Here is a 24,435-nt window from a genome sequence, read left to right as displayed (position 1 = left end):
TATACCTAAGCTATGGCTACTTTTTAGTTCTGAGATCAATTCCTTTTCATCTGACAAGATGAGGTCTAATACAGAATTCCCCTGTGCTGGATGCAACGCTTTTTGAGTTAGGAAATTGACGTTTAAAATATTTTCTGATACCAAGTACATTTTAACACTGGCAGTATAAGACCTCCAGCATATGTCATTCAGATTGAAATTCACAGCAGTACGGGATTGTTTTCCCTATATATTGTGGGTGGGTAAGGCATCGCTCATGCTGTTCTCTAGTGTGATTTGATATCAGTTAAGTACCCTGTCAACTTCTGAGTTACCATTAGAACATTGACCCATAAACGTTCAAGATCATTTGTTTCCAATTGCCATCAACTCCCAAACAAGTAATGCCCTTTTTGAAGTGCTTTCTGTCCACTTGATCCTTCCAAAATGGACTGTAGCAATTGATTTTGACATTCCAGTTTTCCAACCAGTTCTAGCAATAAAAACTAGGCCAAATCACCAAATGACCTCTTCTGCTGGTGTCAAGTTCCCAACAGTGAAGAAAAAAAAAAAAGCTACTGAAAAACTTCTGCTCTTTGTATTCTTTAGCATCTCAGTTATGGTTTCTCTTCTAATTTTCATTTACACTTACCAAAAGGTCATCAGTTCCTTCTCACTATTCCCATTGCTTCTAAATTCCTAGGCTCACTGGGTGATCAGACCCGTAGGACAATGCCTTTGTTACAGTAAATTAAACAGCAGGTTGTCATCACAGAAAGGGACAATTTTTTCCAGAAACCAAAGCCTTTCATGTTATGTCACTTAGAGATTAAGTCTAGTCTTTTCTGCTTGCTCTTTTCGATTGCTCAAGAGTCCTAACAGATGTCAGAGAAGACCAGGGGTCTTGAGAGAAACACGGCCTGCTCACGGCAAGTGTTCACCTGTAATTGAAGAGACTGCCCGCAAACCTTCTGGTAAGTGTCGGTATGATGTGGTCGCTGACTCTTTGCTTGCCAGCTTCAGAAACTTGGCTTGGAGAGATGCCCCACCTGAGATAAGCGCACCTGGAGCTCGTGTGAGCGCCGAGAAGAGCGCACCATGCGCTGCTCTCCCTTAGCTGGAGGACACATCGACGCCCAACACCTCCAGCTGTACCGGCATCTCGCTGCTTCCACGGTGTTCACGGTCTAAACCGGCCCTCGCGGCCCACCTGGCCTCCGGCCTCTGCCCGAAGGGAGTCGCCGGGCTGCCTCCTCACACCCAGGCGGCGGGCCGCCTCACCGAGACCCCGGGCAGAAGGACCTCGCCCCGGGGCGGCCTCACGGGGGCGGCGGGGCCTGGCGGCGGCGGGTTCGAGGAAGGAAGGCGGCGGGGCGGGAGGCCGGCCCTCAGCGCCGCCCGCCCCCGTCGCCATGGCGAGGCCGCGGGCGTCCCGCGGAGCGACCCGGCCGCAGGCGGGGGCGGCACCGGGGCCCAGCCGGCGGGGGGCACCGAGCGGCGAAGGCCGCGGCCGCCCCTTCCTCGGGCGGCGGCGGAGTCCGCCGGGGGTGCGCCGAAAAAGACCCGGCCTGCAGCCGCGCCATGAGTAGAGGTCTGTTCCCCTGGAAAGTTCAGCCAGTACTTTTCTTACTATATATATATATATATATATTTATTCATTATTATGATGATGATTTTGGTTTTTTAAGAGGCTAAGACAGTGCCGGAGCCAGGGGTTGAGAGTATGTAGCATATGGGGGTGGCTAACAGGTGAAGGAGAAATAAGTGTGCCCAGCTGGTGAAGCAGGAGGCAGCGAAGGGCAAGGGCGGCTGTCTTGCAGCCGGGGCTGGGGAGCCGCGGTCCAAGCGCCTGGCTGGGGCCATGACCCCGTTCCAGGTTACCTGGAGCAAATTGCATCTGTCATGCTGGCTATAGATTTTAAAAAAAATTATTGGGTTTTCTTAATTAGTCATATCGGCATTTTCAGTGGAATAAACCGATGTGGCTGTAAGTCTGTCCTGTCACACTCTGACATCCTTTTTTTTTTTTTTTTTTTTTTATTAGGTGCTGGGTAGCGGCAAATACACCCACAAATGTAGCTGGATGTAGCCATGTCTGCTTCCTAGGCTGCTTCCCTTTCTGGGAAACCCTCAGCTTCCACTTAAGTTTATATGTGCCCCAGAAAACAGGCGGGAAGAGCTAGGTGGCCACAAACAGGTTTGCTAAAAGGTGCTGGGAAAGGCTGTTGCAATCAGTTGGCGTTTTGCCTTTAGCTTCAAGGCACGTTGGAGCTACTCCAGCCTGTGAGGAGAGTCCCTTGACCATGTGATTAAATACAGCTCTTCTCTAGAAACAAACTGCACTGCCTTGTCTTTTGCTGAATTCAGTGGATGTTTGATTAAGTAAATGAGATGCTGCATGGACCTTATCATAAAGGAGTAAGATGTAAAGGCGTTAGCAGTCTCTAAATGATTGGCAACGACATTTATGTGAATGTAATAGCACGTGTTTCAGAAGGATGTGTTGCTGATATCTTCTGTCATGTGTCTCTGTGGTTGTAATTTACCTGTAAAGATTACAGTTACCTTGGAAATGAGGGAAGAGCACTGTCCATTTCACTGTGAAAGCAACCTCCCACCTCTAGAATAAGAATTAATTTAACATTATTATGTAGCAGGTTTGTTTGGTTTGTTTTTTTTCATTCCCAAGCTTTGAGTTTGAAATAGGAGTCAAAGCAATAGTTTTAATCGTCCTGAGGCCATAAAGGGCTCAGAAAAATGTCTGTGTATGTGTCTCATGTTAGTGCAAATCTGTGTGTGTGCCAGACTGTCTTACCATGTACTTGATTTCTTTGGGGTGGGAACCTGGAGCATGTGGGCCAGCAAGGAGCTGTTTACACTCCAGCCAGGTACCATGTGAATGCAGTCTGGAACCTGAGACCTGTGGCATGCACAAAGTACATCTACCCATTGATAGCTTTTCATGGTTGCAGTGGCTCTACCAAGGCTTTCAGGGTCCTTTCAGCTGCTTGCCCCTGCCATTTGTGACCCATAGCTGCAGATGGTCAGCATTCTTGCCTTGCCAGATTCAACAGCTGCCATTAAGACATGGTCTGTTTGCTTTTCCTCAGCTAATACCTCAAAACTAAGAGGCTTGTGGAAAGCTTTGCATCTTCTCTGGGATTCAATATTGTTATTTCGAAGTTTAATTACTATTTCTCACTGAATAGCATCTTCCTAAAAAGAGATTTTCCTTTCGATATTGCTTCTGGATACAAACCTGTCATTCTCTATAAGAAGTATAATCTTTTATAGTGATGAATTACCCATTCGTTTTTGTTCTATTGATTTTTTTGTCCACAACACACTCACGTAAAATGTTGCTGCCTCTTATTGTAGTTTATTTATAAATCTTTTTTTTTCTCTGTAACAAATGTTATCATTAGTACTAAACCCTAAAAGAATGATTTAGGGGAAGATCATATTGTGTCATCTTTTAAACCTATATTTGTCTTTATTATTCCATTCTAAGTAACGCAATTTAAAAATTACTTCACTCTAACTGTAGCAAAATATTGTATCAATGAAATGGCTTTTGATCCCAGAATGGCTAATGTATGTAATATCTGCTAGTCTGATGCTGATCATTCAGTATTGAGTTGATTCATATCTAACATGTATTTCCCATAAATTTCCTTTCACTAAATGTAACAACTAGTTAAATTCTTCCCCCTCTCCTATTACACTATTACATTCTGTTTTCCTGTCCCTATTAAAAGTTTGTGCCTTGAGGCCTACCAGCAGGGCATGCAATACCTACATTAAACCAAATTTAAAAGTAAGGGTGCTCCTGCTGCTAACGTCCTCAGATCACAGACATGCAAACTGAAGGAACTGGCAGCTGAAACTTCAATGGTAGAAAGTGTAGACTGAATACTTGGGAAAAAACAGTAGCTCTATATGACAAAAAAGTCCTATTAGCATTTATGTACTTCAAAATGACAAGCTAGACAATTCTACATAACTGTAGGGCTTTCAGCTTTTGTTTTAAGTAAAAACCTGTGTTGTAAGTATAGCATTACTTACATTTTTTATTCAAATGATTGTTACTATTATGATTATGTATTATTTTGAACGTTACTACAGTGCCTGTTGTTGCATTGCACACCGCATGTTCAATCATTTCTCCACCTTATATATTAACTTAGGATGTTATTGATAAGTGGACCTAGGTAGCTTGAGGAGGCACAGGGAATCACATGCAAGAACGTTCCTGAATCAGTTGTCCCTGTGCAAATGAAAGCATTCCAATGAGAGGGAAAACCATTGAAAGTAAGATCATGACCGTTCCTATGCGTTATGTCCTACTGAATTAATGATGAGGCCTGAAAATATTTGTGTGGAACTGGAATCTGGTTTCACAGATAACGCACTGGAAATGAAAGAAAGTTGACTGGGAAGCACAAGGAGGATAAGAAACTGCATCACTGTGAAGACATTGTTTCAAGTAACATTAGTTTTGTTTGTTTGTTTTAGTTAAAATGAATGTATTGCCTCAAGCAATCCTACAAAGCCCAAGGGAGCATCCCAGGTTCATAGAGCAGACTGTTTGCCCCTCATTAGACTTTGCAAGGTACGTACCTCTTTTCTTTCAGTGTCATTTTTACTGCGAATAGCTTCGATCAGCTATGCCAAGGTGAGAAATTATGTTTGCTTTTTTGTAATATTTAAAACTGAAAAAATCATAGGCAAGGAAATTCTCACTTAGGGTGGTTTCATAACTAAAAGGGAAAAAAACCCAAAATAGGAAATTTGTTCTGTTTAAGGTAGCTATTTCATCCTAGTTTTTCAATACCTCTTTAAGAGCTGTAGGAAGTTATTTCCGTTTAGCATTGATACAAATGTAGGTCATTGAAAATGTACTGGTTTGGATGAAAAAACAAGGTGTGGGTTTTTTTCCCATTACAAGCACAAAACATTTTCATGTCTCTTAAAATACAATGAAGAAAACTGGCTTGAAAAACTTTATCCTGTACTTAATAATTGAGAGAGTTAACAACAGTGACATAATACTTCCAAGCCATCTTCTTGCACATGCCTACATGGCTTTCTATTCCGTTGCACTGATGTTGCACTCTGTTACTTGTATCTGTACATGTTTGTCTCCCTCAGTGAGTACTGGTATCTCAGTTACTACTCTGCTGTGCTCATTTTCTTGAAATTGCCTTTGTTTCAGAAAGAATTGTGGTTGTTTTCTCCTTTCTCCTCTTTTTGTTTTTTTAATCCCCTTCCCACCCCTCCCCTGATTCTAGCATTCCCCTTAGCCTTTGCCTGAAAGGTCTGAGGCACCTCAGAGTTCAGCAGCTACATGTCCATGTCTAAAAGCAGTAAGAATCTCAAAACACAGTATCCTTGCACCCAGTCTTTCTGAGGGACTCATTCTGATAGGTGTCCTCTCATACACTGATAGAATAAGGACATGCAGTGGTGTCTTACAGTTACTTTTTTTAAAAAAAAATTTGTGGCTGGAGACATACTCTGCAGCCATCACTTTTTCCAGTAACTACATTGCTGGAGAGCTCACCCCAGCGGTAGGAGGTTTGTTTCTTTCCTTGTCTTGGGAAGGTTCATGTTCAAGAACATAATTCTGCAGCAGTCCTACAGAAGTTGCAGCTATTTGCAGAAAGGAAATGTGTGATTCTGTAATGGTCTAGACCATGCTGTACATGCCTAGTGATTACAGCAAGACAAAGTCTGCCATTTTTTGATAGGAAATTTTGAGAAAGGTAGTCTGAGTTAACAGAATAGGCAGTGGGGATAGAAAGTTATGTGAGAATCAGTTTGGTCCTTTATGCAACTTTGTTCTTTCCTTGATTAAAAAGCCAGGTGTATTTATAATGATGTTTATTTCTCGACCAAAACCAGTAACGATATTTTCGCTGTGTAGACTGGTAACAGAAATAGTTATAGGGATGCATGGTGTAAAATACTAACTCGGGGGTACATGTCCGTTGGATTAAAATATATTTGTCTTAAATAAGTGAGAAATATAAAATTAAATAGGAACTAATTTACAGGTGTAGCAGTCTTTTTTTATAAACTATTTATGAAATATAGTGAGTCATCATGGAAAAACTGGAGAAATAAGGCTAAAACAGTTTAGGAAAAACAAGTGACAACTTCTGGAAGCAAAGAAACAGTGGCTCTTAGCCAGTGCCATCTTCACCTCATTTCTCTATTAAGAAACAACATCCATTCCAAGTCACAGTCTCAGTTCTTCATGTTAATGACTTTTTTTTAAAAAAAATTCTCATTGCATATAACGAGCCATTTTACACAATGATTATTTGAGTTGATGGAATTTTCTGCTGTGTATTTTTTCCCTATGTATCATCTTTTCTGTGTTGTTGCTATATTAACATCATTAATAACAATAGCCAGGATGAGGTGAGTATTTATTATTTTTAGTAACTTAAATTCTTTATGATGGATAATCATGTTTGTAGTTGCATCCGTCCAATACAGGATGTTGTAAAACTTACGTAAACAGTAACTAGTTTCCAAGTTGTTGCTTTTGTTTTTTCCCCTTGGCTGTAGCTGTCTTTAACTTAGATGGTGTTACCGATCACAGCTCAGAGATTTATGCCTTGAATATAAAGCAGGTGATGTTCTAAATTGTATATGATTCTAGGGGGTTTTCCCCTGATTGTTTTTTATTAAAATACTTTTGTGAAGATGAGAAGGCATTGGGTATTTCTTTGTTCCAGCTTGAGATGATTTTTAACTGCAGTGTAGATTAAATTGCAGCAAGCTGATACCTCAGAATGCCTAGGAATTTGCTTGTTGTAGTTGACTGTTTCAGTCTGGGGGGTTGGACTTTTCCCCCCTCCTCCTCCTCACACCTCCATATCTAGTGTGTTCTCTATGTCCTACTGATTTTTGCAGAAAGCTCATTTTTGCAGTCTTAAAGTACAAAGGTCAGACAGAGGTTTTTGTGTTGTCTGCTGAATACTTCATATTTAATTACCCAGAGATACTATTTTTCAATTTTTCTATTACCTCATATAAACTTACTCTATCTTAAAATATGTTATACAGCAGTTTAAAATATACAATAATTACCTAATCTCTTAATTATTCTAATGACATTGTCTAACTTCCTAAATTGTGACTATTTTGGTGTGAAAATTTTGATATTGATTATAACTGACTTTTTATGGCAATATCCCAAAGGTTTACCTTTTGCATGGTCAGCAGCAGCTCATACAGATTGTGTTATGTGCAGCTTGAAAGCGTAAGCCTCTGTTGGTGCAGCTCAGTAGTAGTAAATTCTGGAACAAATTTAAATGCCCTATTTGTGCTGGAAGTTTTCACTATTACATTGTTTTAAATACAGACATGTCAAAATATCTCTACGTTGCTCTAGCTATTTTGTTTTCATTTAAATGAACTTCATGAAGTGTCTTCGGTATTCTCAGAGCAATAAGGAGCATGATGCTTATATTAGCTAACATTATGAAAAGAATTTACTCTCATCCCTGTAATGAAAGGCAGCAGAGTAATACTGACAGAGAAAGAGGAAAGCAATAGATTTATGTGGAACACTAATGTTGAATTTCTTTTATCTTTGAGTGATTAACAAGACAATCTTTATGCTCTTTTAAAGAAGAATAAAAATAAATTCACATTACTTTTGTAAAGATGATATCCTCTACAGCTGGGATATCAGAATCTATTTAAACACATGATCAGTAAGTGCATATTATCCTTTAAAATTCAAGGCATCTTTTGTGGATCAGAGTGGAGATGTAAAGAGGTGATGGCTCAAGTGAAAGGTGAAATTATGTACAGTTCAAATTTTAAAATCAGGTCCATGCATCCTGAAATTTGCTGTTTATTTAAGTGGATTACCCCCTTAGTGGGCCACCTTTTGCAATATGCTGCTCAAACTGTGGAAAGCTGAAAGCAGTATTACAAGTCTGTATTGCACTAAGGAAAACATTCTGAGATGGGTTTAGGATTTTTTTTCGTTGATTTTCTTTTTTTTTTAATTTTGAAAAAGTTAAATACAAAGAAGATTGGACCACTCTGGTCCATACTGATAATGCAAAAATGTAATGGTTCTGGTTTAGAATACAGTTTAAATATGGATAGCTTAATCAATTATTATTGATGTAGCTAGTAAACCATTTCTTCTAGTTTAGACAGAAATATCAGTTAACCAGGTCCTTGAAAGGTAATACCAACTCTGTTTTCTTTCAGAAATAAACATTTGTAATAGCTACAGACCAAAAAATTTAAAAAGATACTTGTATGTGTTTATAGAATGTCTGATATATTACTTTTCAATATTTCAGTATTTAGCTCTACTTGGCAATGCTAATATATTATACATGCTGTAGAAGTATATGTTAGCACCTCACAGTGTTTCTTCTAATTTTTTTCATTTAAATTTAGGATTCATTTGATCAAAGACAAAGATGGCATAGATGATTATTTGGCGAAGAATATCAAAGGGTTGTCAAAACAAGAAGCTGCTGCGTAAGTTGGCTTTTTTGAGGCATTTTAACATCCATAAGTTTATTGTTTCCTTTGTTTCTAGTCATCATAATCATTTAAATTTAAAGTCCCCTAGGCCCTACCCTTTCTAGTGGAACTTGGCATTTAAAAATTGAAGTTGATATTAAATAATGATTGTTCATTTCTCCTGATCTTAAATATATCAAAGCATTTAACTCCTTGGTTTTACTAATTTGTATATTTACCAAAGTATTATATCACCTTTTTAACATTATTGTTGATATTGTGTCAGTAATTACATTTGAAATTGTGCTGCTTTTTTTTTTCCTTTTTTCTTTTTTTTTTTTTTTTCTGAGCCTCTGTGAAATATCTCCTCTGGGGTGGAAGCTTAGTATACTGACATACACATTCCTGTAATTTTGAATTATTATTTAGCCAAGCTCATGTGCTGACTTCTGTGGTGAAGCATTTAATACACCATTAGTTATTTAAAAACCCAGTGAATGAAAGAAATCTAGATAACTTTTGATTTCTTACAGCTGAGGTATTTACATTTAGGAGTTACAAGAGACTACGAATGACTTACTCTTCTGGAGTCTTTTAACAGATCTGGGGTTCAGCACCATCAAAATTAATGAAAGAATTCTAACAAATATGAATTGCTGGTTGCTTAAGTGAGATGATTTATTTATTTCAATATTTAAATAATAAAAAGATGCATATACAAGGGCTCTAGGCACCTTAACAATTAATATTGCAAGATCACACTTGCAGCATAAAAATATTCTATCAGACAGGAATTCGACTGGCTAGTTTCTTGCAAAACATGCTTCTTTTTTCCTTCCTAGCCTAAGAACATACTTGCAAACTTTCAAATGAAAATCTAAAAAATTACCATATTTGACTTGAGAGGTAATAACTTCAGCATTGTCCTAAAACCTAACCATATAATACTCAGCAGGCATGCTTTCCTTTCCTGTGATACAAGTCCGATTTGCCTTTATTTTTACAATGGTAACATGATAATGCTAGTAAGTGTTCTGACTGTCAATACAAAGATTATAATGTATCTGGTCCGATGATCTAGGAGAGCAATCTGTTTAGAGCAAACTCATATGCCACTTATTTCATTTGAATTAAGACCAGGTTCAAAGATGATGGACTAAAGATTAGTTAAGTGATGGGATTGGGCAGGACCTTCTCAATGTATCATCCTAGAGTTTGCAAAGTTCAATTTATTCTTTCGTTTCTGTAGACAGACTCTTATCATGGTCACAGTCTGTGGGAGAGAGCAGCTTGACAGTGACAGGAAAGTGAGTTAGGTGAGGCAGTGGGAAGTGCCATGTTACTGCTCTGTGAGTACACGTGGTTGATGTGGGACAGTTACGTTTGATCATGCTATCATAATAATCATGCTAGGTGTCATAGCTAGTTTAAATATTCCCTGCTTAAAGAGAAGGAAACTGAGATTGCTCTGTGACTTGGTCACATTCTGCATGAGCTGGACCAGCATAAGGAACAGATCCTTCCCAAGCAAATGCTGTGTTAATAGAGGTCCTGTCCCCTGAATTAAGGGTAGCATAGTTGCTCTGTGAGGAGAGGAGGAAGTATCAGACCTCAGGGAGCAAGCACAGAAGTAAGTACACTCACTTATTGTCACCCTCGTTCTGCATCAGCTATGCAGTGCTGCTGTAGTCATTACGCTACAATTGTTGCAGACGGACTAGCCTTCCCAGTGACCTGTTTCAGTCTTTAGCCCGAGTGTATTTCCACAGTAGACACACCACGCTAGGGACAGAAGTGTTCTCTCTGTGATTATGCAGGAAGTCACTGCTATTTTAGGAAGGTCGTGGGGGTACAAAGTGTGTGTTACAGCTCTGATTTGATCAGGTCAGCCTTTTACTGCTATTAGAAAAACAAAACAAAACACACACCAAAAAAAAACCCCACCAAACCAAACCAAACAAGCTCCTCTGCAATTTTTCTTTTTATATCCAAACCCTGAGTCTGGAGGTTGTGGAAAAGGAAACCAGCAAGGAAATCCACAATGAAGTGAGAATTTTATTATCTGTTTTGCAATGTCTACACAAAGGAGAGTGTTTCCGTACTGTTTTGTAATATGCTGGTTTTCAAAGCTTCTTAAAAGATTAAATGGTAATATCATATGTATTCTGGTTTATTTCTACGGAGATTTTTAAAGTACATCTTTAAAAATATTATGTTCATGTTCTGTGTGTTTAATTATTCTCAGAATTTTACCTTTTGATAATAGCTAAGCAGTTACAAAATTTCTATAGTATGTGATGTATTAATGCTGTTCTATAAACCTGATACAATCATTTGAGAGCAAACAAATGGTAACAAACTAGCAGCTACAGTTGTATTGGTGCTAGGCTAGTCAAGTTACAAAAAACTAAATGCATCAACTCTAATTTTAAACCAATTTATAAAGTTAGGCAATGCCATGTCTGTAAATGATCTTACTGAAATCAATGTTATGCTTTTTATGTCTCAGCTGACAACAGATGTTTTTATTTTAAAAATTGTGAGAAGTGGCTTATAATATGTGGTATAGTTTTTTAAATAGTGTTTCCACTCCAGATGTAGACTATTGCATTTCTTTTTGACAGGCTATCTTTCTTTTGCCACCTAAATATCTGTATTTTTGTTTAATGTGGAAGTCAGTCATTATTTTGTCAAGACAAATTCTTGTAGCCACACTCCTGCTTAATATTAAACACCCTTTCTTTCTTTCTTTCTTTTTTTTTTTTTCTTTTTTCTTTTTGGTGCATGTTAGGTGGTTAACAAATATATTACCTCGTAAATAAAGGAATGTATGGGTAGTATCACATTTATGGAAACAAGCAACATTCTTTAAGGCTGTTCCCTAAAATTGTATACTTCACAATATTCTTTAAAATTAGGATAAGCTTCTTCATAGCTGAAGGAAAAAAAAGGTTGCAGTTATTCTTCTATTATACAGTATTGTATTCTGTTCAAACTTCCACAAATGAGAATAATTCTGTGAAGTTTTCTTATGTTATAATCTCATTTTTCTGTAGAAAAAATGTGGAGTTATTTCTCTTTTTTTGTTTTCTTTGTAATAATTTTTGTCTCAGGGTGATATGATAGAAAAGGGGGAAAAAAGCATTGCTTAAGATAGTGCTTTAATTATTTTAAAACAGAATATTGCTTTGTTTTTTTCATTGATTTTGTTTGGTTTCCTTCTCTAAAACTTTAACTTGAAATAAGAAGTGAACGTTGTGTAGGAGACTGGAAATGGAAAAAAAGTAAAAGTTCTCATTAATGCAGAATGTGACTGCTTTCTTGCCACAGAATTAGGCTTCTGTAAGCTTATGAGGAGGTTGGCTGACTCCACTGGCCTTCAGTGTGCTTTCCCTGATACTTTCTCTTCTCGGTCTTGACTTACCAAATCATTAATGGCTCAAAATCAGGTTGCAATAAAAATTAAAAATTGTCCTTATAACTGATGTAAGAGTCAAAAGTTCATGACAAACTGTGAAGTAAGGCATTTTCCATCAAGAGATTGATTCCAGGGATGAATCTTCAAATGAGTTTGGAGTCTAGAATGGATCAGAGTTTCATACTGTCATTCCTGTTTCCTGATCTTTTAGTCAGGGCCAGAAAGATTAAGTAACAGTTCTCTCCTCTTCATACAAATGAAAATTGTCCAAAGATGACCATATCATCAAAAAAGAGTTAAAGATTAGAAAGAGAGACTTTGAAATCTTTTTGATGAGAGGAACAGTTTTGTTTAGTAGTAGCAAAAAAAATGTTAGTGTTTTTACTTAATGTATTTCTGTGAATCAGATGGAGTTCTAGTGTCCTCACTCTAGACTCATTGGTACTCAGATGACATCTAAATTATTATACAGAGATGGTATAGGCTGAAATAGATAAGCAGAAAATATGTATTTGTGTTTTCTGTCTTAGGAGTGGTGGATCAGTGTGTTAGTTACGGAAAGCTTGCCTTGATAGATTTGTCTCTAGTAAAGACATGCTCTGATATGACTTTTTCAGGCTGGAGACAATATTACGTTATATGCATTCGATCAGATGTTTTTGAGATATGGTGGGTTGTTCTGCTTAGAATTCACTGGAAGGTTGGTCCACTTCAAGATTATCTGGAACACAAAAAGGCAAAGGCTTTCATTCTCAGGTGGGCTGCGACCCCCAGAGCACTTGCCAGCCATCTCAGCTTATACTGGGAAAATCAATCATTAAACTACTTCACAGATTGTATACTGAAAACTGGAATATAATATAGTAGCAATTCTTTGCTTCCATAAACCTGCGTCCTTCTCTGCAAAATTAACTGATCCAGAGGACTAGGTTAATCACCCTGTATAATCAATGGAAATAATGGAAAAATGGAAAAAGTAATTTGATGAGTTGAACCCCATCTTTTAGGATTCAGCCAACTGCTTTAGAGTAAGGTGAATTATACTTTTGAACTACCTATTTCTCTCCATTGCTTGTGGAGACCTTAGGATGACCAGCTCAGATGTCAACATGTACATTTACAGATTAAGCCCACACAGGAGAACTATTGAATTTTGAAAGCTGTAAAAAGTCTTAGATGGTTGCATTCACTAATTCCTGAGGCAGAATTTCTACACAAAGCTAGCAAGTCCAGAACAAAAGTTACCTGGCATCCATTTTAAAGCTTCTGTAAGTGCCAGCTGACAGATGATTTTTCCGTTCTTTAGTGGGAGAATTAAAAGTGACAAGTTATTTACTGCCCTGCCCCTCATGTTTCTGCTGTTTTCAGTGTATCAGCTGTGTAGAGTTAAGGAAAAAAGATGGCAGAAAATTAATGAGGGATTAAGTGTTAGTGCTCAAGATCAGTTTGTGTAAATAAAAGATTTCTTTCTGTGGTGGGTTGACCTTGGCTGGATGCTAGGTGTCCACCAAGCTGCTCTATCACTCCCCTCCCCGGCAGAACAGGGTGGGGAGAAAATAAGATGAAAAAAACCTTGTGGGTCAAGATAAAGGCAGTTTAATGAAGCAACAGCAAAAGTTGCGTGTGTGGAAGTGAAGGAAAACAAAAGATGTTATTCTCTACTTCCCATCAGCAGGCGATGTTTGGCCACTTCCTGGGAAGCAGGGCTTCAGTGCATATATTGGCTGCTCTGGAAGACAAACTTAAATAATGAATGCCTCCCCTTCCTTCTCCTTTCTTTTAGCTGTTATATCTGAGCAGACATCATATGGTATGGAATATCCCACTGGTCACTTTGGGTCAGCTGTCTTGGCTATGTCCCCTCCCAAGATCTTGCCCACCTCCAGCCTACTGGGCAGGGAGATTGAGAGAAAGCCTTGATGCCGTGCGAGCACTGCTCAGCAGTACTCAAAACACTGGTGTGTTATCACCACCTTTCTAGCTCCCAGCACGAGCACAGCACTATGAGGGCTGCTACAGGGCTCAGCCAGACCCAATACACTTGCGTATGTCCTTACTTCTACTAGTTGGTCTTGGAATAGTCAACCCCGTCTGTCCTCCAAGACTAAAGAGGAAGAAACTTCTTCACCTGACTAGAGGCCAGAATGATCTGGAGAGTCCACTGAAAGAGAAGAGTGGGGTTTGTGGGCTGATGGAGAGGAGAAGACCTAGCCTGAAGGGTGGTTTATTTATTTTCATCATAGCCATGACAGACTGCTAAGCCCTGCTATTAGACTGGACTTCTTCTGATCTTGTCCTCTGTTAATAAGTTACTTAAATCACGAGAGTTTTGGTACTTAGTTTTAGATTTATTTGCTTTTCTATTTGTCCTTATTCTAGTCTTTTGTGTTGATGGACCAGTTCTTTAAGGAAGCTGAACACAAATAGCTGATTGGGGTTTTAATCCAGACTTTTTAGTAGCTGCCACCTTTACCAAATAAATTAGTAAGGTGACTTCATAGGTGACCTCTGAAGTCTTTGACTCAACGAATGGATTGGGACCTTTTTTCATTGATAGCTTTTCAGATTGCCATGTTTTCTTTTTGACATCCTGAGTTCTTTACTGGGGCTTCTCAGTTTGAACATGCATATTTTAGGCTCGGGAATTTTGTGTTATAAGGTGGATTTGACCATTCCTGTGTTATGGAGTGAGGGTCTCAAGGGACAGGGGAGGGACACTACCAAGAGTAAGGCTTAGGAAAATATCTTGTTGGTGTGAGGTTAAGGCAAGGAAGGAGGAGGAAAAGCTGCTATTACTAGGAAGTTTGCAAAAGGCAATTTCAGACACAGGCAGATAATGTGTAGGTGCAGATTCTGCTTTTCTCTTGTATTTCAGTCCTTGATTGCGCAGTACTTCATTGTAGTTATGCACTGATTTGAGGTGCTTCCATTTCTTCTGTGGAGACACTATGAAGACAGGAAAAGCTCAAGGCAGGTAAAGAAGGGCATAGCAGCAAAAGAAGAAATAACTAAACTGTTCTTTTCCTTTCATGTTCAGGTCCTAGCAAGATTTTGCTGTTCTTGCTGATGTCAATCTTTGGATATGACCTGTGAGCACCTTATGACCCTCTTTGTTCACATTGCACTGGTTGAGAATGGGTGGAATGTTGTGTCAACTGATTTACATTTTATGAGGATGTTTCTTCACTTTTAAATACTAAAAACCATGGAAAAGGGTTTATCAGAACTGAAGAAATGTATCCTGTCATAGTAAAAGAAATTTTAAATCAAGGCACTCTATCCAAACTCCCTGCTGATTGCAGAATGGGAGATGGAACAAGTCACTTATTGATCTAGATGATAAATTTTAAATTTCTTTCACAATATTATTTAAATATGTATTTTTTTCTGTCTGAATAATTCCTAAAAATCTTGCTTGCCATGACCAGGATTCAATGTTTATTAAACAACTTTCAAAAAGATATTTTACCACTTAGAGGCACACATTCTTTTTGGTCAATTGAATGATCTCTGTGAATTTCAGGCCTGAAAAACATATTATTTAGTGTAATTAGGCAGTGATCTAAAGAACAGAACTGTGTGGGAAGTGAATGGTTTGCCTTTCCTAAAGAAACTTCTCTGTGCATTTGTGTAATGTGAAAGGTTTTTCTTGAAAAGGTTAAAAAAAGTTCTAATCAACTTCTGTACATTATGTAGAACTTCATTTTCTAAACTCTGCAAAAGAAAGTTTCATATTTAATGGGAAATCATGAATTATTCCATTTATTATCTACTTCCTCCTTTCAAAGACATGATCTGGATAAAAGGCGGGGTGAATAATTTCAAAAAATACAATACATTTTTAATGGGAAGGTGCAAACTACAGATTCTCATGACTATTAGCAAGTATAGAGGAAACAGAATTTTACTTGCAAAAACTCATCAAACTCTTGCAAAGATAAAATACATGACATACTTTAATAAAGAAGAACACAGTGAGCTGAAGTTTTCTTTTTTTATGTAACTTGTTGTTTTTACTAAGTTTGGTTTTATGGATTTCTAGTGCTTTCATTTCTCAATAGTTCAACAATATTTAGTACTGAAGATAATGTACAAGCAATACACAACTGACTTCTATTTTTAAAACACTCTATAAAGGTGAAGCATCTCTAACATAACAAAAGAATCTGAAATAAAGAAAGCTGCTCTAATCTGCCTTGGTACAATCGTAACTTCCTCATAATTCTCACAGTGAACCCTTCTGAATTGTATAAAATCCTCTCTTTTCTTTTCCTCTTAATCTCTGTGTGGTCTATTTGTCCTTAGACTACTGAGTAAGTTCTGTTGGGGACTTGCATGAGATATCATAAACAAAAGCAAAAATACTGTGGGAATTGTTCATAGCAATAGTATAATACATGTATAGCCTTGCATAGGGTTTTATGCTAATTCTATAGCATCAGCTTGAGAAGATAAAGAAAGTAAATAATTATGATTATCTTTTTTCTAAAGATAATTTTGCACACTGTGAAAGAAACTTGCAGAGAAATGTAATCATTTCTCCAATATGATGCAAGTCAAATGGAAAGGGTTCCAAACCCAGATGTTTCTAGCTCTCAGTCCATTAGGTCAGCTCTGAAATAAAAGAGGAAAGTTGAGAAATACTTCATTTTGATAAATAATAGTCTATAAAGTATGGTTGGAATTACTTTTTGTTAATGAACATAATTAATTTAGAAAGAAAAGCAGAAAGATTAATGAAGATAATGCTTTTTTCTGATTATGCTTGAAGTAATCACATGTGTGTGTGCTTTTGTATGAAGAACATTTTTATAAGGATAGCACTGTTATTTTTATTTTTAGTGCTTTCTTTGCATTTATGTTTAGGGACAGAATGTTCCAAAAGTTCATTGCTAAATTTATATTTCCATTTTATGGGTTAATTATGATTCTTAATTATTACAGTACTTACATTCATTTTAAAATACTTTTTCTGTGTCATCCTTTGATGTTTATAATTGATTAATTTTTAATTTTATGTAGTATTAAAGTGGCAGTGTAGCTTTGAACAAAAGCAAGCAAGTTCAGTATATGTGTTCTTTGCAGGATCCTACTGACAGGTTATGCATCCACCTTTGATTGCATGATTTAGGTTTAAAGTGTAGTTTTGACAACAGTCAGAGACTGAGGCAGTTGATGAAAAACACTGCATTACTTAGGCTGAAAGTTATTGTACTTATATATATGGTATGAAGTACCTACATATTTACTTTCTGATATACTTAATTTTCATCTTTCTGTTAATAATTCTGAATGCATAGCTCCATAAACCTTTTCTTATATTAAAAAAATCTGAATTGTTACAGAAGTCAATTTCAAGTGGATGTTCTTCCTTTTCATGGTATGTACAAATTGTTAGGCGGTATTTTTTATTTACTATTTAGAGCAGGGAATTCTTTTTATAGCCTTTGGGGATTTGGTGTCTGTTATGCTTTTGGTATTAGGACATTAGCTATTTCAGCTTCATTATTTGGAATTAAAAAATATGCACCCCACCCCAATATAATTTAATTCTCCGCCTTAGTAATCAAAAATTTTGATGTGTAAGCTAACCATCTATTACTACTTAATGATATTTACTGTACTTTCGTATCTTTCTTTAATGAGATTACTATAGTCTACAATTTAACATATTACCATCCAGTACATATTTCATAAAAGCTATTTAAATGATCAGACTTTAAACTAGGATTAAAGAGGGCTGTGCCCTGTTTCAGTTAAATAGCTTTGTATCAGTAGCAGTATGTCATGAGAATGTACCTTGGCCAGCTGAGGGCTTGACTTACCAAAATATGTACGTATATAAATTTTCGCATTGAACTCAGATACTCAGACAGCTCAGGTGTATTTTCAGGTTAGCTCTGTACCTAACTTGGGTGGATTGCAGCCCAGACACATGACAATGTAGATTTCAGCAGTGTGAGTACATGGTTTTATACCACTGTAACCTGGATCATAGTGTTGCTGAATGTGATAGTCATGTCTTCAGCTTCCGTATTTACCAAATATTTGCGTAAGTGCTTTTTGTGTTTTAACAATGCCCTGCAGAAGTTGTAACTATATTTTAGATGTGGGTCACTAATGGTGTTGCAAATTGGCTGTCCAGCTGCAACTAAATAATAATTCCTCTTCCAATTCTTAGGCAGAGCATCCTGAAGTTATAAATTCTTATAGCATGCTTTGCTTTTTAGTGTTTTGTATAGTGTATTTCTTTTTACTTAATACATATATTTTTCAAATTTTAGTGAGGAAATTCTGGTGCCTCCTTGTTTATGCTGGGTTTGTTTGCATGTAGCTTAAACATAAAGTAGCTAAGTATTCATATAGTTGATAAAATTTCAATTTTCTTGTAGATTTATAGACAGAAAATGGGGGGAGAGTAAAATGTATTTGTTTATTTAAACTTAAGCAAAAATATCTTCATTATTTTTTCATAATTTTGTGATCCCTATCTAAGGCATTTATATCAGTCATTGACTTGCCAGCTGCAGAGGGAAATCCCAAGTGGATGTAACCTATTTGAATACAGTTTTTAAACATTATAATAATTGGTAGAGTAATTATTTTACACTAGAAGTACATTTTAATATTTTATATACTATCATTGTTCAATCCATGCCATTTTCTGCTTTACAAAATGGGATTGCTACAATACAGTTTTATTGTGATCAGCAGCTGGCATTAACCTAAAGTACTAATTAAATCCTACAAAATCTAAAGATATGAACCCTGATATTAAAAAAAAAAAAAAGTGTCATCTGAAAATAGCAGACTTTCACACTTATTTTGCCTGTCTGTAATTGACCACACCAGACAGGAGGCATGGCGAATTAAACTCGTGATAAATAATTCTGTTAAGCTGTACTGATTATTTTGATTATCTCTAACACTAGTACCTGCCTCTTGGCCTCGTAATTTCTTTTTTCTTTTCTTTCTTTCATTGTTAAGGGCAGGATGCAAGTAGCCTGGTTGTGCAGGATTTTAAGTTAAAGGGAACGTAGTATGGTACTGTGCTGATCTCCCCGCATTGCTTTAGAGTCTTGTCAGAGTACGATACCATAACATAGGAAGGTCCTTGAGATTGTAGCGACAGTGTAATTTCATTAACCTCACAGAAAGTTAGTATTTATGATATTTGTGCTGGTAAAAACAGATTACAATCAGGTTTCTGCGATGGCTCAGCATGACTCTAGATTATTTTAGAATAGCAATGATAATAATAAAAATAAATCCATATAAGAAAATTCAAAGTAGCTGTATAGTTTAAGAAGAGTAAAATGCCTGTTAACACTATCCAGGTACACTTAAAGAACAGTGTTAACAGTATCAGTGCCTTTTCAAGCTTCACATTCAATAAATAACTGCATCCACCCGTGTGATACTATACTGCATGAAATCGTCATCTGTAGCTCGGTACCACTAAAATGGCAACTATAACCATTGGTGGTTATTTATTAGGCGCTAAAAATTCTTCTGACACCCACCCCCACCCCCCATGACAGACACACAGAAGCGCAAAGAATTTTTCAGCATAAAATACTGCATCGCAGTAACTGCTGTTGTAGGACAAATGCATGATACCTAAGCAGACCCACTACGTGGACCTCATGTCGCTGTTTTACCCAGCCTGTGTAAATAAACATGCAGCAACATCAACAGGGTTTCAGTAATGACAGACGTGAGTGTACAGAGAAACAGCGGATTCTCAGCATTGTCTATGTTTGTGTTAAGTGTTAAGGGTTCCATCTGTTGAATATCATAGGGGGAAAAAAATTGAGCAAATCTGTTTTAAATTAAAAACAGATTGATTGGTATCTTTGTTTTAAACATAAATACATAGATATGTCGGAATTCATTTAAAAATAATTTGTTTTTTTAAAAAATCCATCTGCAGTCTTTTTCTCCTAGCAGGCACATGATCATTCAAAGGGGGAAGAGGACTTTAAGTTTATATTCGTATCACAGTTCCGTTTTAAAATTAAACACAGCTAACGTGACAAAGCTGCCTGCTCATTCTAATTCCACCAGTTTAATTGCTTGCAGGCAATGCCTGCGTGCCATTGTGGCGCCGAGTAACGCAAGGCAGGGGCAGGGGCAGCGGCAGCGCAGGAGGCGCAGCCCCGCTGTTCGCCTGCGCGTTGCTCGCAGTGCTGCGCGCCCTGCGTTTAATCCGTGCTGCTGCCTTCCTTTGTTCTGCAGCCCTGCCTTGCTGCACTGACAGCTGCGTGATTAACATGTCCTGACTGCAGTTTTCCGGATTTCCAGTAGATGCCCCCAGAGACCATTAAACCTCTTGAACGGCTCCACTTCAAACAAATGAAAGGCCGGGCAGTCTTTTTTTTTTTTTTTCGTTTTGCTTCCTGAAGTAACGTAATTGTTCAAAGAAAACCGAAAATCGGCGTGGACGGGACGCAGAAAAACAAACTTACCTGTTGAATAATATATCATCATTCTATTAGGTAGTAAGGTTCAAAAGGTTTAGTGTAAACTGTTTTATTAATGTAGTAGAAACAGTTGGATTTTCTACAATAGATCGTGTACATTTAATTAGGTATCAGGTTCTGATATTGATATTAAAAATAATCTTTGGTTATGTAAAACTTGAGATGTTCTGTTTAACATCTCATTTTACGTGCTGCATGACGTCATAAAAAGCAGCATGAAAAGGGGTTTGAGGATTAAGGATTTATAGTTTATCTCAAGATATCATGAAAAGTTTACTTCTGTCACCTACACTACGCCTCTGTTTGAAAGCACTGTTTTCTGGGAAAAAAAATGGACGCTGGCATTTTCATCTGGAACCCCTTTAATAACTGAAACAATTTCAGAATTCATTGCAGTGTCAAGCTCTCTTACGTGTCACAACTACCATTAATTTCTAGCGCTGTTTTATTGTTTGTGTGTGATCAGTGACTTGTGGCTTATATATTGCAGAAACTTAAGGAAACAACAGTAGCATTATTTTGTGCATTGTGTATTTTCTGGTTTTAAGTACAACTGAGAGATAACTTATCTTTATGCCTCTAAAATTTGAATGGTTGTATAGTAGATAGCTTCATATTTTGTGACTTAAAATGAGAAAAAAATATGGTGCTCTGTACCATGTGATTACTTCAACATTATTTCATTTCCATTATTAATTGGGATGGGATTTATTGAAATAATATTGACGCTAATTTTTAAAACTAACTTATTTTTCTGTGTGTTTTGTTTTCCTGTATTGCTTTGCTAATAATGCTGTCTTGCAGGGAAAATATGCTTTGACTTCAATTAAAATGCATCAGTCTACAGGAAATAACATGTTACATTGAGACGGTTTTTCTATTTATATGAATATTGGTGTTGTGCTCAGTTAGTATGCAGTTGAGTGTTAACAATTAACTGAATGGCATTTTGTTTAGTCACTTAAGATCTTTTAGCAGTCCTTTCTTGTTCACATCTAATGATCTAATGCGTGCACATATACACACATATATAGATCACGTTATATAAATAAATAAGTGTGTCTGCTATGCAGATTGTTATTCCATTGCTCTGAGTTATATTACTGTAGGATTCAGTCCTGGGCCTTTGGAAGTTGGTAGGAATTTCTTAAGTCTATTCTTCAATTCTTTTTAGGTAGATAGAATTTTAAAACAGAAGAAAGAAAATACTCCATATACAGAGTAAAGAATACACTGTATGGTATTAACATAATATTTTTACCGTAGTTTTAAGCTATATACTGTGCATCTGATGTATGACAAATACAGCATATTCTGGCAAATCAAATGTTTAAAGATATTTGTCATTTACTTTTCTAAGGTAAATGTTGCAAATGTTTTCTGGTACAGAGCAGTTATATATTTTCCCCTGTCTGTGTGAACAATGTGTGCTTTTCAGTCTCAAAAAACACGTATTTATATATTAAACATAAATTCAGTACTTTCTGTCTAGTCTAAATCATACCAGGATTTTGTAATATTTTTGTGTTTAGTTCTGCAGCTGAAATGTAAAAAATACATGTGAAGGATTAATGTGCATCTATGTAGTATGTAATAGACTTTATTTTCATCATATTAAACATGAAATAATGCAGATTATTTACTTCTTACTGTTTATTTCATTGACATCTAGCTAAGAAGTTTCTAGCATCACTTCCATCTTATTAGTGTTGTTAAAGAACTGCAGTAGCTCTTTCTGGGCTGGAAGTATTAGTCTCATTAGACTATTTTTTAGCATCAGCTCATCTGATTTTATTACATACACTATAAATCTCAGTTTTCAGAATTTCAGAATACTTGAGAATATTTATTTTAAAGCTGCTGAGAATTTGAAGTTAAATGGATTTTAATCTAAAAAGACAGTCTTGAAAACAGTTTGGAAACTTAATGGAATACACAAACTAAGATTAACACATCTGAGTCCTGGCCATTTTACCGGGGCAAAGGTTTGTTTTCTTACAATAGATACCTATGCCTGCAAACCTTTACATCTGTACTTTAGTGTTGCAGGCAGTCCCATTGGACTCATAGTTTTCTCCAGGATAGGACACAATGATTGTTTCATGCCACATAAAAGAAATATTTTGATTATTTCCATAAATAATACCTCAAAAGATATATTACCTCTTAAGAATATTTGATTACACAACTTTTTGATATGTATATCTTGTCAGAGTTTATGAATGAGATAACTTTGATATAAATTCATCATCGCATCATTTGATTTTAAAATTAGGGAGAAATTATCAAACTTTTGCATCAGTAAATCAGTCCCAGCTGAAGTTATATGCTAAACAGAGGCAAAATAATATCTAATGATTATGTTTCTGGCATAGCATTTGTTTGACGTTTTAAACCAAGCCATCATGTCCTACAGCAAAACTATTTAACATATACATTGTTTTGACATCTGGAATGTGCCTCATTTTTCCCTGTGCACTGTTTTAAAGCAAACTAAGAGTTCATTGTGTTTTCATGAACTAATGTAAACATGGGGGTTTCTTCCCATCAGTCAGCCTTTTTTGCCAATACCAGCTAAAGAATACCAGTGTATTTTTAACATGTTTTCAATATATATATATTGGTATTTATTCATTATTTCTGTGTTTACTTCCCTAGGGTATGACATTCATAATCGTATTTTAGCAGAACGCTTTTTGAGCAGGGGAAAAAATACCCCTTCCCTACTGCTGAACTGCAGAGGTCTCTTCCTGAAAGCTGTTTTAGTTATCTGCACTTATATTTGGTAAGGTGGAGGGCAGAACACAGGTTTAAAGGCTTAAAACCTATCTTTCTTATTCCCAGTAACAGGAATACATACAAGAAGAACATCTGCATAGACATGCTGCGACAGGGTTATCACGAGTCCTTCTCCGAGCTCTTCACTCTGATACAGAAGTGGAATGCCTTGAGGGAGGCTGCAGGGCCTGGGTCAGCCATATGGCAGCAGAAGTCCCTGGAGGAGCAGCCTGATAAGCTGGATCAGCTTTACCACTTCCTGACCAGGGCTGAGGCAGCCCAGCGAGCAGGTAAATGGGGGGATTGTGGGTAGCAGAGCAGCGGGAGCTGCAACTGCAACTGCCTGGGGGAAGCTTCCAAATTGTTTCATGTATGAATTTGAAACGTTACTGCATCTTAGCACATTTCAGCCTTAGTCAACTAAGCTGTATTTATAGAATAAATGATTAAGAACTGCAGATATCGGGAGAGATTTTGTGAAGGGAAAAAAAAATGGCAAAAAACACGCAGAGTGCATTATATCATCAGAAATGTTTGATGTATTTATAGCTTTGATAACATCTCAATTATTTTCTCATAGTTTCATTATTTATTGGTTTTCTTTATTGATTTGAGTAGCAGGTTGTGTATTAGAAAAATTTAATAGGTGAAATGCTGTTTCACACAGTGATAGTTTTATAAATCTGATTTTATTAAATACCCTGTCTGCTAACCGTGTTTGGATTTGTGACTGACTTAAAAAGGATTGTGAACATGTCAAATAAAATACAGCACACAGATGTAACATGCCACCTGTGAATTACTGGATATTAGTGAAGACATAACTCCAAATTACTGTATTTTCTCTATTGCCTACTATTTGCTAAGCGCTCATATTTATCATTTCCTTTTACTATAAATAGTAGCATAACTTACTCGGTCTTTCTCCTTTAGAATAATCATAGGGATGGAGGCAGACAGAGCTCCAACTACAATCATGTTTCATGGCTGAGCTGATTTCACTGTAGTTAGCTTGTTTCAAGTTGCATTTTGATCATTACAAATAGGAAAATCTACCATAAAGCTTGTGAGTTTGGAACCTAAGCTTTTTGACTGATATTTAGAAACATACAACTTCATTTGAAAAACAAACAGCAAAAATACCCCTTTCAGCACTTTAAAAAATGTTAATTTAAAATGTTTATTTTATGTTTACTATGAAAGCCAAAAGTTGTGTTTCTTTAATTCACTGTAGTTCTAGGCAGGAAGTCTAGCCAGCCCATGACTGGAAGG

The 24,435-nt window shown here is 36.8% G+C and overlaps 1 protein-coding gene across 1 annotated transcript in view; it reads left to right on the top strand.

The window, feature by feature from the left end:
- Positions 1-24,435, top strand: part of TTC29 (tetratricopeptide repeat domain 29) — a 213,863-nt gene that overhangs the window by 73,452 nt on the left and 115,976 nt on the right. The window contains exons 2-5 of the mRNA XM_027807747.2: positions 851-953; positions 4,495-4,591; positions 8,416-8,499; positions 23,230-23,453. Of these exons, the coding sequence (XP_027663548.1) occupies positions 4,500-4,591; positions 8,416-8,499; positions 23,230-23,453 (400 nt within the window). The 5' untranslated portion in view covers positions 851-953; positions 4,495-4,499. The remainder of the gene's footprint in view (positions 1-850; positions 954-4,494; positions 4,592-8,415; positions 8,500-23,229; positions 23,454-24,435) is intronic.

Source organism: Falco cherrug, chromosome 1 (genome assembly GCF_023634085.1).
Source record: "Falco cherrug isolate bFalChe1 chromosome 1, bFalChe1.pri, whole genome shotgun sequence".
NCBI classification, from domain to species: Eukaryota; Metazoa; Chordata; class Aves; order Falconiformes; family Falconidae; genus Falco; species Falco cherrug.
Note: the sequence above shows the minus strand (reverse complement) of the source record. Positions and strands in the feature narration are given on the sequence as shown.